We start from the raw sequence: 15,894 nt of genomic DNA, 5'->3' as shown, positions 1-15,894 counted from the left end.
CAGAGTCTCTATAGTCTTAATATCAATAATAAATCTATAATTAGATTTTTAAAGTTTTTAGGTAATCCTTATTACCTAATCCATAATCTCTTATTTTATACTTTAAATTCTAATTACTGTAATTTAATCATAAGTCTGCTTATGATGCTAGTGAAGTTGTTATGGCATAAAATCTATGAAAGTGGTTCTGCAGCCTAGATTATTTGATATGGTATTTTAATATATTTTATTTATTTACTTTATGCTTCTGTTTCATATTTATATTGTTTTGCCATATCTTATTCTTTTTAGTTTTAATATAAATAGTAGATAGAATTCTAAAAGCTACCCCTTACACAGTTTTCTGTAGCAATCTCTATAATTTTTGTTATTAATGTATTATTCTACATCTTAATTTCTAAGTCCTGGAATTTCTTACATTGATCTGCAACTGAAACAAAGATGATTGACAGCTGGTGGGAAGATATGTTTCTAAATCCTTACATATGTAAATATATTGCCTACATTTAGTAAATTAGTACTTAGGCAGTAGGATGTTATTTTGGAGGAGGTTTAATGTAATTACTCACATACAATTTTTTTCTGCAATGGGAAAATAGTAACCAAAATTTTCTGATCATTCTTTATCTCCTCACTATACAAAATAAGCAGCAAATAAGCAGCAAAATATTTTAAAATATTGTGTTGCTGTAGAAGTTCTGGTTCAGCATAATGAGTACTGTAGGGAGAGCTTCAGTGTAGATCATCCATCAGTTTCAAACTTGCAAAGTAATTGTGACACAAATGGTGATGCATCAATATTCACAGCTGCCTCAACAACAGACAACTGGGCTGGAGACAGAAAGAGCCCAATGTTCAATAATATGAGTGGGAGAGGAAGGACAGAACTCAAATGCAGCCAGCATTTCCAAAATTGTGTAATAAATGACCATCAATTTAATCAGAAAGCTGAACTACAAGTAAATTTGTCTCCAAGGACCATCAGTCATTGAGGCTACATGAACCTGTATAGCTTATTTACTTCATCTTGATGACTATGCAATTGCTATAAAAGTAATGATCTATATACATCAACTGTCTGCATGCTGTTGGGTACTAGTCCTTACAAACATCAAAATGCATAAATAGCCAGTGAATTCTAGTAGTCCAGTTTGACATTTGCCAACTTAGTTGTTTTGGATTATACAGACACATGAAGAGAATCAAAGAAGCCTATTATATAGTGCAGTAGTTAGTTTAGGAAATTAAGAATTTAAGTCCTCTACTCAAGAATGTAAGTAGCTACTCAAACCCTAAGGTTACTGGTTAACCTCAAATCAGTCACTATTTTTCAGGGTAATGTATCTCATAGTATAGCTGAGAAACGAATTGAACAACAATTCAATAAGTTATTCATAGTTCTTAGGAAGAAAGAAGGTTTCAAGATGTCATGCCAAAAACATTTTCATAGTAGTTTATTATATTAATGTTAAAATTATTAAAAATCAGTTCAATAGTATGATTCCATCTTGGTGCTGACACAATAATCACAGCAATTTTAACTCATTAATTTCTTAGATCAATTTTCAAATCATATCATAAGTCTATGTTGTGAGAGTGTTTTTGAAACACAGGTAGACCTTGACTTAACAACCATTCATTTAGTGGACATTTGAAATTACAATAACACTGACAAAGTTACTTATGGTTGTTTTCACGCTTAAAATATTTACAGTGCCCCCAGGATGACAAGATCAAAATTAGGATGCTTGACAATTAGTTCTTATTTATGACCGTTGCATATGATCACCTTGTACAATCTTCTGATTTGCAAAGTCATTTGGGGAAGTCCAGAGTCAATTAACAACTGTGTTACTAACTTAATAACTGCAGTGATTCACTTAACAACTGACTTAGAGAGAGCATTTTGATAATTTGCAAAACCTTTAGGGCTTAAGTCCTTGAAATAATTCCATTTTGGGTACAAATCTTTGTGCTCTCTTAAAAAACTGTCTTGTTATACTCCTGTTTGTCTTTCCTATGGTGATCTAAAAACTTTAACAAGTTTATTAATTCTGAAGAATTTATTGTAGTCAAACACAAGATATAATTAAGTTGCTATTGTCAAACCTTTTTGCCTCACTGCCGGAATGAATTGTCGTCTGCTTTGGCAGACACAGAAACATTCATTTTATTTCCTAATTAGAAGAATTGCAACCCAAAGCTATGACAGAGTTCAGCTCCTCCATGTACAGCATGCCAGGTTCCATAGTGCAAGCTTTATAAAATTCTCCTTAATTCAGGACAGAATATCATTAACTTTGTAAGAGGATGAATACAATGGACAAGCAATTTAATTAACTTCTAACATTGAACATTGGATCGGAGACAAAATGAAATAATGCACATATTTCTCATGCAGGCAGTCAACCTTGAAACAAGCTTGATTGTACTGGGTCAGGCAAGGGAATAGCTCTGTCCAATTATTTTGTGTTTAGTCTTAGAATATGAAATTTGAAATTTGTTACTTTGTAAATCAATCACCCCTTATTCCAAGGCAGTTTACCAAATATCTAGAAATACAGAACAACATCCAATGACTCTGACATGCTAAATACCCATCTTTGCCACATGCTACCCTTCGGATTGACAGCTGATCAGAATGATACTAAACTAAATGGGCAATAATGCTTTCCAACAGATTGAATTTTCTCTCACTGAGTCTATTAGAGAAGAAGAGATCTATGAAATATTAAATTGATCCAAAGCTGAGCTGCAGTTTAATTAGTGTTTAAAGACAAGGAAGCAAAAGAGGTGTGGTTTAGCTTCAGGCACAGTTTAATGGAAGAATATTAAAGGTTATGGTATTTCATACCTGTTAAAAGTCTGTTCTATAGCAAATGGCAGAACAGACTTTCACCTCTTCACCCCAGGTATTTTTTAAAAAAGTATGACATTAAATTATGTATTAGGAATAAATAAACATTTGTTTTTAAATTCAGAAATTAACCAGAAGCCATCCATTTTTTTATGTTTGTTATGACATCTATTTTTATTATATCTTGGACCAAAGCCAAAGGATCAGTTTAAAAAAAAAACTTTTGAGATATCTATCTTAATTGTTTTCATTTTTATGAAATATAATTAGAAAGTGAAGCAACATTTCAATTTCTTTAATGGGGAAGAGTTATAGAACTGCTTAAGCTTTTTGAAAACTTGCTTCAAAATCTAGATTTTTTTTTATCCTCAGCAGAATCATTTATAGAATAGACCTCTAAGCTATTAACATCTTGGCTACTTCAATTAAAAGTCAATTTAATTTTTTAAAAACTGGCAAAATATGTTACACGTGGACAAAATAAACAGCAAGATTTTAATTCTATGGAAACTCATTTATTTAAGAGAAAGCCTCATTGAACTTATTCAGACTTGCTTCTGCGTAAAATGTACAAGATTATGCTGTACGTGGCATAAATGTCAACCCACAACTACCTGACAGTATGTCAGGCTCTTACATTTCTTTTAAAGGTAATCAGGCTTTCAATTCTATTTTGCAAAGAGAGGTATTGAATGAGATAACTCTTCTCTATAAACTCTTATCATTTCAATTAGTGAAAAATCCTGTTGTTTGTATACTGTGGGAACAGAATCAAAGTGCATGGCTAACTTATGATTTGATTTGTATTTCTACATTATCGGTTAAAATCATTGACACCATATTTTGATATTAAATGTGCTCAGAAGAATAAATAAGAATGCACTACAATATTGATAATAACTTTTTCGATTACTTGCTCAGATGTAAAAAAACACATATGCAATTGTGTAAAAATGCAGTCGACAAGGATGGCACAAATCATCAGACATAAATAATTCTGTTTCCCAATTTTAAAGTACACGTTTCTAAAAAATACATTTTGTGGAATAGAAGGAGACCAGTGAGAAACCAGCTAACTGATTGCCTTGTTGCAGTTGCCAGGCTCAGGAGCTTAAGTCATGATTTGTGTGGAGAGTGGAATTTATATTGATCTCTTAAAATTTGCAGTTTCTGGAAGGCATAGATACTTAGAAAACAGCAACTTCAGAAAACTTGTAATGAATTCTGTATTTCCAAAAGACAACAGTAAAGTTAAATGGACTTTGGTCTCCTATCCTGGTCCTCATTGTTGCCTTAATATCTGTATGACAGATTTAGCTTTTACATTGCTTAGAACTTATATGTTGACAATAATTTAGTTCAATGCCAGGCCTTGGGATCACATTGATGATTTTAGGACTATAAGCCACCCAGAGTTACCCTGAGGTAAGATAGGTGGCCAATAAATTTTACAAATAATAAATAAATAAAATATGTTATTAAAGAGTTAATAATACAAATAATTATATTCTTTTTGTTAACTTCCCAGAAGTCTGCATGTTAGATAGACAAGGCCTGAGGTGAAAACAAAAAGCAACAGCATTTTAATACTATGTACTTTGTCTGATAAAGCTAATGCAAAGCATGATAAATTGATGGACAACTAATTTGTCTGCAGATAAAAGTGATAGATTATTTTTTAATGAGTTGATTTGTATACCCAGCTTTTCCATTTAGAATAGACATTCACTACTATTCAGAGAACCAAAGACACTTTAATTAATAACATAAGATTATTAAAAACCATAATTGCTTTTTTGACTTTATTTTAAATCTTTTATCTGATCTTGATCTCTAGTACTTGGACTTACTTCAATATCATATTGATCAGTTGATAGGAGATGGTCTTATAGTCTATATTTCAAAAATAACTACCATTTATGTAAGACCATTTGACCAGAACTGGTTGAATTGAAATATGTCTTCATATAGCTCTAGGTATAAGCGAAAACTAAATTTGTTTTATTTACATCTGCATTAGGCCGTTAAGAATACAAAAGATTCAGTCTATGTTTTTTTAAATAGGTTATGTCCAATAGCAATAAATTACATTTCAGTACAAGAGAGCACAATGAACTATTTTTTAAAAATTAAACAACAAAAGAGTGCTTACAATGAAGAGTGCTTTTATATAAAAATGTCATGCTGTCTAGAGTGATAGCAACTCCTTATTTGCTGCTGCTCTTTGAACTGAAATATGGCAGCTAATTCACTATATTTTTCTAATAGAAAAATAAGTGCTCTCGACAGTCAGGTTTATAAATATTTAAAAAAGAAATCTTTTTAATTGTTTTTGGCCATACAGGCAGATAATCAATAATATCAGACGTGACAAACATACTGGTGACATGCACTACAGTCAAAAGGACTAGCAAGAGATAAGGACTTGCTGTCAGCAGAGAGTTATTCTAATTAATATTCAGTTGCTGTCATTTGCAGTGATAAATGTATTGCTTGAGTTATATTGATGCAGTGGATTTATCATTGAAAAAGTTAGGTTGAACTTTGACTTTAAATATTCATTAGAGCTAATTATGGATTTTATGACTTCATGAATTGCATTTTCCAAGTTGTCATTGGCCATTTATTTTACATATATTTAAAGCATTTTTCATAATTACATTATTAGCTCTAATACATTCAGTGATTAAAGGGGTGTATGTTTATTCTGTGTGATAATTATTTAAACATTTTATTTTAAATACTTCTTTGTAGTAGTTAAGTTTGCACAAGTAAAATGCCATACTTAACAGTATCTAATAACAATTAGATATACATTACAGTTTATATATCTATTTTTAAGAGAGTAATTTTTTATTTAGCAATATAAAAATTATTAATTGGGATTTGTATATATTTTTTCATTTCTCATATTTCATTGAATAAGACTATTGATTGAAAGTGGATTTTGAGTTGAATAGAACAATAAATTGAATGATAGTAGTATATCTGACAAAGGTGCTTTGCATTTACAAAGCATTTTATTGCTTCTCAGTGGTTTGTCAATTGATGTACAATATGTGTACATCACAACATAGGCATTTTATTTGACATATATATTTGGCATAGAAATATCCCACTTGTTCATGAGATGTATATATTAATTTTATTGTGAGTATGTAGACAAGACAGCCAGTTTGACATAGCAATTAAAATACCAATCTAAAAACCAGGAGACCATAGTTATAATCCAGCCTTAGGCATTAAATCAGCTAGGTTATCTTGGATGGAATAGGGAAAAGCCAAGGACATCAACAATGATCTCTGAGGGAAGGAAGGGCAGTGCAAAAATAAGATGAGTGAGCCTGTGGGATATGTCACCTTGAGATCTGACTTCACCTGAGCTGCAACAAGTAGGAGACACCATCTTCACAAGTTTTGTAAGTTTGTTCATCGATTAACAAATAATGCTATAGCTATAGAGAAATTAGCGAAAGTATTGTTTGCCTGGACTCGTAGCTGTGAGTAGATCTTGTTCTATAGACTTTGAACTGTTGCAATCTGCAGTATCCACTCCAGGCATGGTAAGGCAGGATCTGTTTGCATTGTAAGAAGCTAGGAATATTGAAATCAAAAATGAGAGGCCAGGAAAACAAAAATAGATGGGATCTTCTGGGGGTGGTTGTTCTTAAAGTTTGAAACCTTGCTTGATTAGAGGAATTTGTATCCTTTTTTTTTTTCTTAAGGAAACTTGCTGATCTTCATTGTTCAGCCCTCCTTAGCTAAGGGGTATTTCAGGGACTGGCAATCTCCCAAATTCAGGATCAAACAATTTGTTCTCTAAATTGGCAGTTCTAAGTGCTGGATTTAAGTCATTCTTAGGCAGCTGACAGTTGCTGACTCTGAAACCCCAGGTTTGAGAGTCTGCCTAGTTCTCCTCTTTAGCCTCAAAATTAGAGAGTTCATATTTGAAGGAACTATTCCTTGCTACTGAGTCAGTCACAGTAACATAGGCCAGTACATCAGCCGTAGTTGCAGCTGAGTGGTGGGAGGGAAAGAAATGATTTGAAAAGATCAGATAGCCACTGAGCCAGTGAGATATGCCATTCTGGGATATCAATGAAGCTGCAGAGAAAGAAGGAAAAACCTTTGAAACATTGAAGGAATTGTTATGGTGTGCTCTAGTGGAATCTCTTGAGAAGAAAGAGTAAGGAAGGATTTCTTGCACATTAGCTGTGCCTGACTAATTGTGTAAAATAAATCCAAATTTATTTGGATTTTGTGATGTTGCTTCATCTAAAACTTGGAACAACCAAAATATTCTAGATATTGTTTCTGATAAATGATAATCAACCCAGAATGGTTTACAAAAACATCTAGTATATAATGTATTCTTTCTTAAATACTTTGTGTTCTTCTGTATATTTGTCCCTGTAATCAATCCTCATGTAATGCATGTACAGTATAGTTGCCTGCTTCATTTTAATGGAAGTAACCACCCATTCACAGATAACTTTAAATTCTAAAATCCTCCAAGGCTCAATTAACCTAATCTCAGGAGAGCCAATGTTTCATGTAAAATCCCTAATTTGAAAATGAATTCCCTGGCATCAGCAGCCTGTGAAAACATCTGACAACCATAACTCTTTCTACCTTACCTTTTCCTTAGCATTTCTGATATATCATAATTCCTTGCAATGAGGGTGCATTTTGACTGAAAGGATCTTGATTTTTATTTCTATTATGATGTAATTAATCATCATGATTTTGTGTTTTGGATTGTGAGGAATTCTGAATAGTAAAAATTAAAAGGAAGAAAATAGATACCCTCAAATAACATTTTTGGAGATGGTTGCCCCAAGTATCAGCGATCATTAGAAGAATCACTCCTGATCAAGAATAAGCTGACAATTTCTGTGAGATAATATCAGCAAGCAGAATCTTGTATACTTAAGTGTTATGTCTCACCTGTGCCCACGAGGTGAGAGTCCAAGTTTCCAAAGGAATATAAACAAGCAGACAAGACCAGAAACGACAGGGTTAAATTCCTTTGGCTGGAGAAGTCCTTGGCAGTCTCCCACAAGCTGCCTGCCAAGTCCGATAATAAAGCAAGAACATAAATCACAGGCAAACGCCACACACAGAATTTGTCGAAGCTTCTATCCCAAATTAACAAATTGTCCCGAACGAGAATCCAGATCTAACACACCCACTTTTATTCCCTGAGGGCCGTGTCAGTCTCTCATCTCAGTCCCTGATTTGTCCTTTCCTTCTATGTTGCATCTCACGCCTATGCCCGCGTCTTTGCCCCGCATCAAACCAACATTCCTCAGTTTGATCCTCAGCCAGAGGCTCCACTACGTTCTCCTGATTATCTGCTGACACCTGAGGCACAACCAGGGAGGAAGGTCCTGGGGAGGAAGGCAATTCCAAGTCCTCCAGCAAAGCAGGCTCAAACCTCAGAGCCAAATCCTCCTCTTCCTCATGGCTCAAGTCTATGTCCTCCAGCAAAGCAGGCTCAAACCTCAAGGCCAAATCCTCCTCTTCCTCATTGCTCAAGTCTGTGTCTTCTAACTGAGCAGGCTCAAACCTCCGAGTCACAACACTTAAGTATGTGATATAAAGAGATGATTATATTTGACTAGACCAAGGATGTCAAACTCACATCATCATGGTGGCGTCACATGATGTATTGTGACTTTCTCCCCATTCACTAAACCAGAAGTGGGCGTGACACATCTGGCATGCAGACCGGGAGTTTGACAGCCCTGGACTAGACCAAGGAAATACAAGAAGCAGAAGACAGCGGTGGTTGTATTAGTTCAAAGAAGCTAGGAAGTAGAATGTTCTTGAAAGGCCACTTAATACCAAAAATCAAAAATGTATGCATTTATCTTAAAGGTCACCTGGAATCAAATTTGACTCAATACCACAAGCAATTATATTGGGATAGCTGTTACAGTGTGGCAACAGAAGCATGACAATTGGGGATATTAACACCACTCTTAGTAATTCTTCAAAAAAATTCAGACAGTTTTCTTATTAAAAGATTATCTAATTTAAAAAGAAGAGGCTGGTAATCTGGCACCTTTAATACTCAAAACTTACACTTTACAATTTATTTCCCACTTTACAATCTTTTTGTGTTCACCTGAGGTATTTTTATATAAACAGGCATTTAAATCTATATTAATTGTTCAGTCTATCTAACAGTTGTTTTTCCTGGTTAAAAAATAAGAACTGTTCACAAACAGAGGGAAATAGTTTATCTACCTCGGTTTATTTTTATTTTTTTTAACTCAGTATTTTATTAAGTAGAAGCAGATTAGGCTTTCCCGTGCATTGGGAAAAGCAACTTGCTTCAGGAAGCATCAAATGAGAAGAAAATATGTTGTATGTATGTATGTATGTATGTATGTATGTATGTATGTATGTATGTATGTGCTGGGATGAGGGAGCTTAGGCAATAAAGTGATTTTAGTGTATACTTCATTGAAGATCAGCAAGTCTCCAGCTAGAATCAGCTCTACCATTATGCATTTGGCAATGAATTCCCAAATGCAGAAGCAGTCTTAAAAACAGACCTTATGTATTAATGATCCTGCTCTGTGTATTTTTAAAACGGCTGATTTCAGTTTCAAGAAAAATTCTTGGGTGATTTTGCACACAAAGAAAGGCGACTTTTGTATTTTTCAGTAGATTAAAAATGTCTTCAATTGACAAAGTAGAGCTAGAAACTGAACATTGAACCTATTTATGATTTATAAATTACTCGAAGGTGAGGGATGGGAATGTAAAAACTGTATCTGTAAATATGTTAGGCGCACATCTCAAGTTTTTTCACAGGGTATAGGTGATAACAGAAAAACAGATTATACTTTTAATTAAAGGAATCGTTTATTTTCTGACTCTTCAACTAAAAAACAACTCAATAATGAAAAGACAGGGGCACCCTTCTGGCAAAGCTAAGTTGTGGCTGACTGATTGCTGCATTATGTATGAGAAATTGCATATCTCAGGATGGAACATTTGCTGATTTGTCAAAAACACAAACATCAGCACCTGCTCGTCTTCTTGACATATCAGTTCATCCAACAGAAAACACTGTCACACATTTTTAATTAATGAGTACACTTTCTTATGAATCAGGCAGCTTTCTTTGGTAACTATTATTGTTTTATTGTGTTATATTGTTATTAAGCATTTATTCACTCAGGAGAAAAGTATAAGCAATTAGCAGTCATTCCTAAAAACAGAACTCCAAGAACAGCTATTTTTTGGAAGGAAAGATAAGGGAGTTTTTTAAAAAGAAATAAATAAAGTAAAAATAAGGAAATCTAATATAATTTTTATTTGCAATTAATAAAAAATGAGAGCTAACATCTGGTAATATCTCAAAGATACATGCATCATTTTAAGAATCATAATAATTCTGTAAATAGCAATATCCTGGAAGGACATATTCTTGTAGACATAAATCTATTTAACCCTATCTCACATTTACATTAAAAAATCGTGTATTCATGCTTTTGTATTCTGCAACTATACAAGTTTGCTAAGGCTCAGCATTTAAGGTGCCCCAAACCTTAAGCAGATACATGTTTATATTAAGAAATAGATTTTGAAATATAATATGTACTAGACACTAATTGCTATAAAATTTGATCTATTCTTGAAACATACCACACTCATACACAATTTTATTAGGAACTTTGACTACAATAGTAAAACCTAACAAAACTAAAAGAAAGAAAAAAGAATGAAAAGAAATAATAAGAACTGCAAGAAAAAGAAAATAAAAAGGAGAATATAATAAAAGAAATATATATAGAAAAGTCTCTTCAGATTTCAAATTTATTACATGTACAAGTAGATCTTGACTTATGAACAACCAGTTGAAGTTAAGGCACACCTATTCCAAATTTTTGTGGACCCTTAACCCAGTTATAACTTTCTTAGATCAAAATCATATTTAGCTTTTTGTTTATTTCAAATTCTTTAAGGTTATACAGTAATTAATTTTTTTTCTTCAGAGTTGGAGATAAAACTCACCTGATAAAGGCTTTTCAGACTTGTTAAAATGGTTAATAAGCCATTTCTAAAAGTGATTAGAAAGTGAGATTTTTGAACTCAGCGTCCCTTAAAAGTCTCCTCTGCGCTTGCTAATGCCATCAACTCCTTGTGCTAAAATTAAAAGAAAATGAATGTCCTTGATCCTTGCAAGGAGAAATCATCCAGAGCACATATGGATAGTCTCCTGTTCTCTCCTTATCTGGAGAGGTTCGAAACAATTGGTATATTCACCAGATGCCTGGTCTTTGCCACAGTCATCAGCTCTGCTTTCTCACAACAACCCAACTTCAGTTTACCATACCATCTTCTGAAAGCCCCTTCAATTCACTATACTTCAAGAAAGTGTTGATTTATTCTAATCCTTTATTGGTGTATGGATTTTATTTATTTGTGTGCTTTGCTGATTTTATTTTTGTTTTTCACAGGCACTGGGCAGCTTTTACTTTCTACATGAATCCTTGAAAAATATTTACCAATTTGACTTTAAAGGTAAGGAACACAAACAGTGTTTCAATACTATACATATTCAATAGAGAAGTGATTTCCATTGACTTGAGTGATGCTCTTGACTAAAAATATTTGGAGGGTTATATTATTCATTTTTCACGTTAGAAGAAACAGTCTCCTTAGAGTTTTAAGAGCTTTTACAGCAAATGTGAGTTTGTGTGATGAAATGTGCCCCTGCAGGAACTAAGGGACAGAGTTTTGGCAACACTGAGTTGGATTAAGAGTTGTGTAGAGCTGAACTGGAAGGGGGAGGTAGGGAAGAGGTTCAGGATAACCATATCCTAGAATCTCTCAGGATTTATCTCATAAGCTCGAAAGTTATAGCTTTACCTGACCAAGATTCTGTCCACTAAGGATAAGCAAATCAAGGATTGGACTCAGTTGGGTTTTAATATGTCATCTCTGGGATTTGGCACAACAGTCTGCCACTTGTTTACTTTCGCCAATCAGTGTTCTGCTCAGGATATTTGGAGTGTTCAGATCATTTCGTAGGCCAATATGATACAGCATTGAAAATTTATGTTAGTTATCAGCCATGGAAGTTTATTGGATGATTTATGTTCTTTTAGGGGCTGTATTGCCCTTAGACACATTTCTTTTTATGACTGCTGCTTAATGTTCACTGACTTACCTTAGTCACCAGAAAAAGGATTAGAAGTGGCAGTGACAATATTATTAAAGGACAATTAACTGTACATTTGATCTAGAGCCCTGGTGGCTCCCTGCTTAGAATGCAGTCTTGCAGGCTAACTCTGGCCACAGTCTGAAGTTCAATCCTGACGGACTGAAGGTTGACTCAGCCTTCCATCCTTCTGAGGTCGGTAAAATGAGGTCTCAGATTGTTGGTGGCAATATGCTGACTCTGTAATCTGCTTAGAGAGGACTGTAAAGCACTGTGAAGTGGTATATAAGTCTAAGTGCTATTGCTATTGTAAATCACCCAGAGAATGCTGTAAAGGACTTTGTGGCAGTATGTAAGTCTAGGTGCTACTGCTATTGCTATTGCTATCTAACATAGAATGAAGAATTCTGGCGGAAACATTTGCACTTGGTCACATTATTTTTTCATTCTAATTTATCATGTCGTCTTTCCGAAAACATCCAAGTAGTATTCATGGTTTCTCCTTCATCCAAGTAGTATTCATGGTTTCTCCTTCTTTAATGGCGATGCAATGGCTCAGGAATTAAGACACTGGACTTGTCTGCTGCAAAGCCAGCAGCCCAGGTTCAAGATCCGAACATCACTCAATAGGGTGAAGCCCCAGCTCCTATCAACCTAGCATTTCGAAAGCATACAAATGCAAGTGGGAAGGTAACAGGATTCCATGGTGTTATGCTGGCCACATGACTGTCAGAAATGTCAGATAGCACTGGCTCAATGTCCTTGAAACAAAAATGAACACTGCCCCCTATAGTCTGCAATGATTAGCAGAGTAAAATCTGCAGGGACACCTTTACTTTTTTTGCTTTCTTCAATAATTGTATTCTTATGAAGTTGATATAAAATTAACCAAAGAAGATCATGCTTGGAAGAACTATTACTCATTTGTCATGCAGAAATTTGTGCATTTCATCTTTGATATCTGCATCAAATAGATCCGGGAGTAGGCAATAGAAGCTTTTTCCTGGTATCATTTAGACATTAAAGCTTACAGGCTGTAAGTGTGTTGCCAATGTGTTTCAAGGCTGAATGACATCTCCCTGGTACTTGCTGCTATCCAATTCTGACTGTGACAGCACACCAGCTCTTGAAATCAAAGAGATAAATGTTAACAAAACTTGCATTTCATTTTTCTTTACTTGTACACTGAATAATAACATCTTTGGTATATTAGTATAACAGCTTAAATAATGCTTTTTCCAATATTTGGAACAACTTTGATTGTTCAAAAACTATTTGGGATTTGATAAATGACTGCTCTAATTTCAGTATAAAAATATCTTAAATTTCTTTTAGCTTGTTGTAACAAGTCACATTCATTCTATACCTTTGTACCACATTACCTCATTAAAACTGTAGGTGAAATAATTTTCACAATTGTTCAGTTTCATTATTCTTGTTCTTATGCGAAATGATACCCTTCTTGTTTTGGGGTTATTAAAGAATAGTAGTTCTATAAATGTTGCATTCAAAGCATAACTGTTATATAGCCTCCCATTTACCTTTTTTTTAATGATAATCAAGTAACACATCAAAATATATTTTGTTTCTGAAATAAAATAAATTGCAGGTATGATATGGGTGCCTCTTAATGAGAGATTAATCTGTCTATTCATTTTTTTTCAAATGTAACAATTTAATGGTTGTTAATCAATAATACAGATTATTTTTAATAAAGTATTTTGGACTCATATGATAAATACATTCAAGTTTAGCTTCATTCTGGATTTTTTTTTTATTTTTTGTTTCTTCTGTCACCAATTTCAACCATCATTTGACAACAATATCTTTTGAGTTAAATCCTTTCTTCTTGTCCTCACTCACCAAGGGTCTATTTTACCCTGTATGTTACTCGGGAAATTTTCAGGAGCAGTGCAAGATTTTTCTGCTTAACTTTGAAAGTTAAAGCATGTTAGTACAACCTAATAAGATTTAGTTAGGTCCCACTAATTTTATGAAATATGGAGTTCTTGAGATTAATGGATAGATCTTTTGTACAAATTTGGCTTTCAGAGATCAGCACTGAATTTTATTTGCGTTTTTTGTAATTATAGTGTTTGTGATTTTTATGACTTTATGAATATTTTTTATGATTGTAATGATAGGATCTGAGCTTTTGCTATTTTACTATTGTGTATCATCCAGAGATCCACAAAATGGATAGCCTACAAATCATGCAAATTAAATCAGTCAATTCTGCCATTCTTGCCTGTAACTTAAACTAGTTTGACCTATTTAAATAATAATTTCACTGTTAATGTATCTCATGCCTTCATAGCATACTTTGGCCTTTTGCAAAGAATGAGCTCTGAATATAAATGGTTGAATATATTTCATTTTTCAAAACTGTAAAACATCTTTTTGCTGGAATCATGCATTTTAAGATACCTTTTAGTTTAGGTTCCTCATCACCAATTCTTCCTTATTCATTCTCACCTTATGCCAACAGATCAGCCATCAGAGTGTGATGGCCAAAATTTTATACACTGGTAGCTAAACTTGGAGAGTACAAAGGACAGCACCTAGAGAAGTAGTGTCACTAAGTTAATTCTTTCAAAAATATAATACACAAGTTTTCAAGGATAGTGAGCATCTTGTGAAGTCTGACAGTTTGAAATATGGAGTTTCTGTAGAATGTGAGAGTTTATACATGCACACTTCCATATTAAAGAAGACATTTAAATCCTCATTTGTATCCACTAATTCTATGGACATTCCTGCATGATGGGTTTAAATGAAAACAGCAGATAGATTAATGAGAATATTAGTCTAGCAAAAAGGAACAGAATATTATCCATTGAGGAATTAGTGCATCTTCTTTGTAGTATTGTAGAAATACGTTATAAATATACCAACATTTATCACTATATCAACATGAAATGCAAAAAAAAGAATTATTTCATTTTGATTACTTTTTAAGAACACATTTCAACTGAATTTTTATGGAGGCATCTTAATTTGTTTCCTTGGATGTTTATTACTTACCTGTTTCTTAAATTACTATATTTGTTTTCCTCATACTGGGCATATTAAAACTAATATTCTAAATTATCTTATTTCTTCCCAGCTAAGAAATACAAAAAAGTTACGGGGAAAGAGATCTATTCAGATACATTAGAAAGTACACCTATGCTGGAAAAAGAAAAGTTCCCACAGGATTATTTCCCTGAGGTAAATATAGACAAAATAGTAATATTTGAAAATGAAGCGTGTGGATGTGATTGCTTTATTCATTTAATTGGAATCATTTTTGAATCCTGATCTAAACTAAACTATAATCTTATCAACTATTTTCCTTTTCTTTTGTTTACTAAAAGCCTTTTGAGCCTCTTCAGGAAGAATTTCTTATTTTATATATTTTATCTATTATATATCTTATATCTTTCTATTAGAAATCACCCATCTTCCTCACAGAGCAACTCTGGGTGTTATCACTGAGTCAAAATGCAAAGGTACTGGAGTTGTTTTGAAAACTTGGCCAGGTCATATTGAGTATGAATTCCAAATAACCTATTTTCAAAATGTCTAGAATCTTTGAAGGTCAAACCATCATTTTAAACAGAATTTTAAACTTTAAAACTATTTCAAAATAAGCAATTATGTCATATGCTCAGACCTTTTGGCTAACACATTCTGAACCCAGGTATTTCTGATTCTGTCACTTCAAAACATATTACAATAACCTAATCTAGCTATAATAATATGTGTCACTGAATTACAATTCAGCCAAGCCAGCCAAATATGGTTAATCAATTGGGAAGGATATTTGGCATGATGGTGACTGATTTGGCTTTTCGATCCAGGTGCAATGTTTGTT

At 33.4% G+C, this 15,894-nt stretch overlaps 1 protein-coding gene across 8 annotated transcripts in view; it reads left to right on the top strand.

Moving 5' to 3' along the window:
• The window catches only part of INPP5A (inositol polyphosphate-5-phosphatase A), a 245,016-nt gene that overhangs the window by 121,249 nt on the left and 107,873 nt on the right, over positions 1 to 15,894 (top strand). For 5 of the 8 annotated variants that reach the window (XM_087932488.1, XM_087932482.1, XM_087932484.1 and 2 more), the window contains 3 exons: positions 11,335 to 11,398; positions 15,145 to 15,248; positions 15,470 to 15,529. In XM_087932488.1, the coding sequence (XP_087788614.1) occupies positions 11,335 to 11,398; positions 15,145 to 15,248; positions 15,470 to 15,529 (228 nt within the window). The remainder of the gene's footprint in view (positions 1 to 11,334; positions 11,399 to 15,144; positions 15,249 to 15,469; positions 15,530 to 15,894) is intronic. The other 3 variants (XM_087932483.1, XM_087932487.1, XM_026710507.2) reach the window with 1 other exon arrangement.

This window comes from Pseudonaja textilis, chromosome 4 (assembly GCF_049901715.1).
Source record: "Pseudonaja textilis isolate UNSWEBS1 chromosome 4, rPseTex1.2, whole genome shotgun sequence".
NCBI classification, from domain to species: domain Eukaryota; kingdom Metazoa; phylum Chordata; class Lepidosauria; order Squamata; family Elapidae; genus Pseudonaja; species Pseudonaja textilis.
This window is presented reverse-complemented; position numbering and strand designations above follow the sequence as displayed.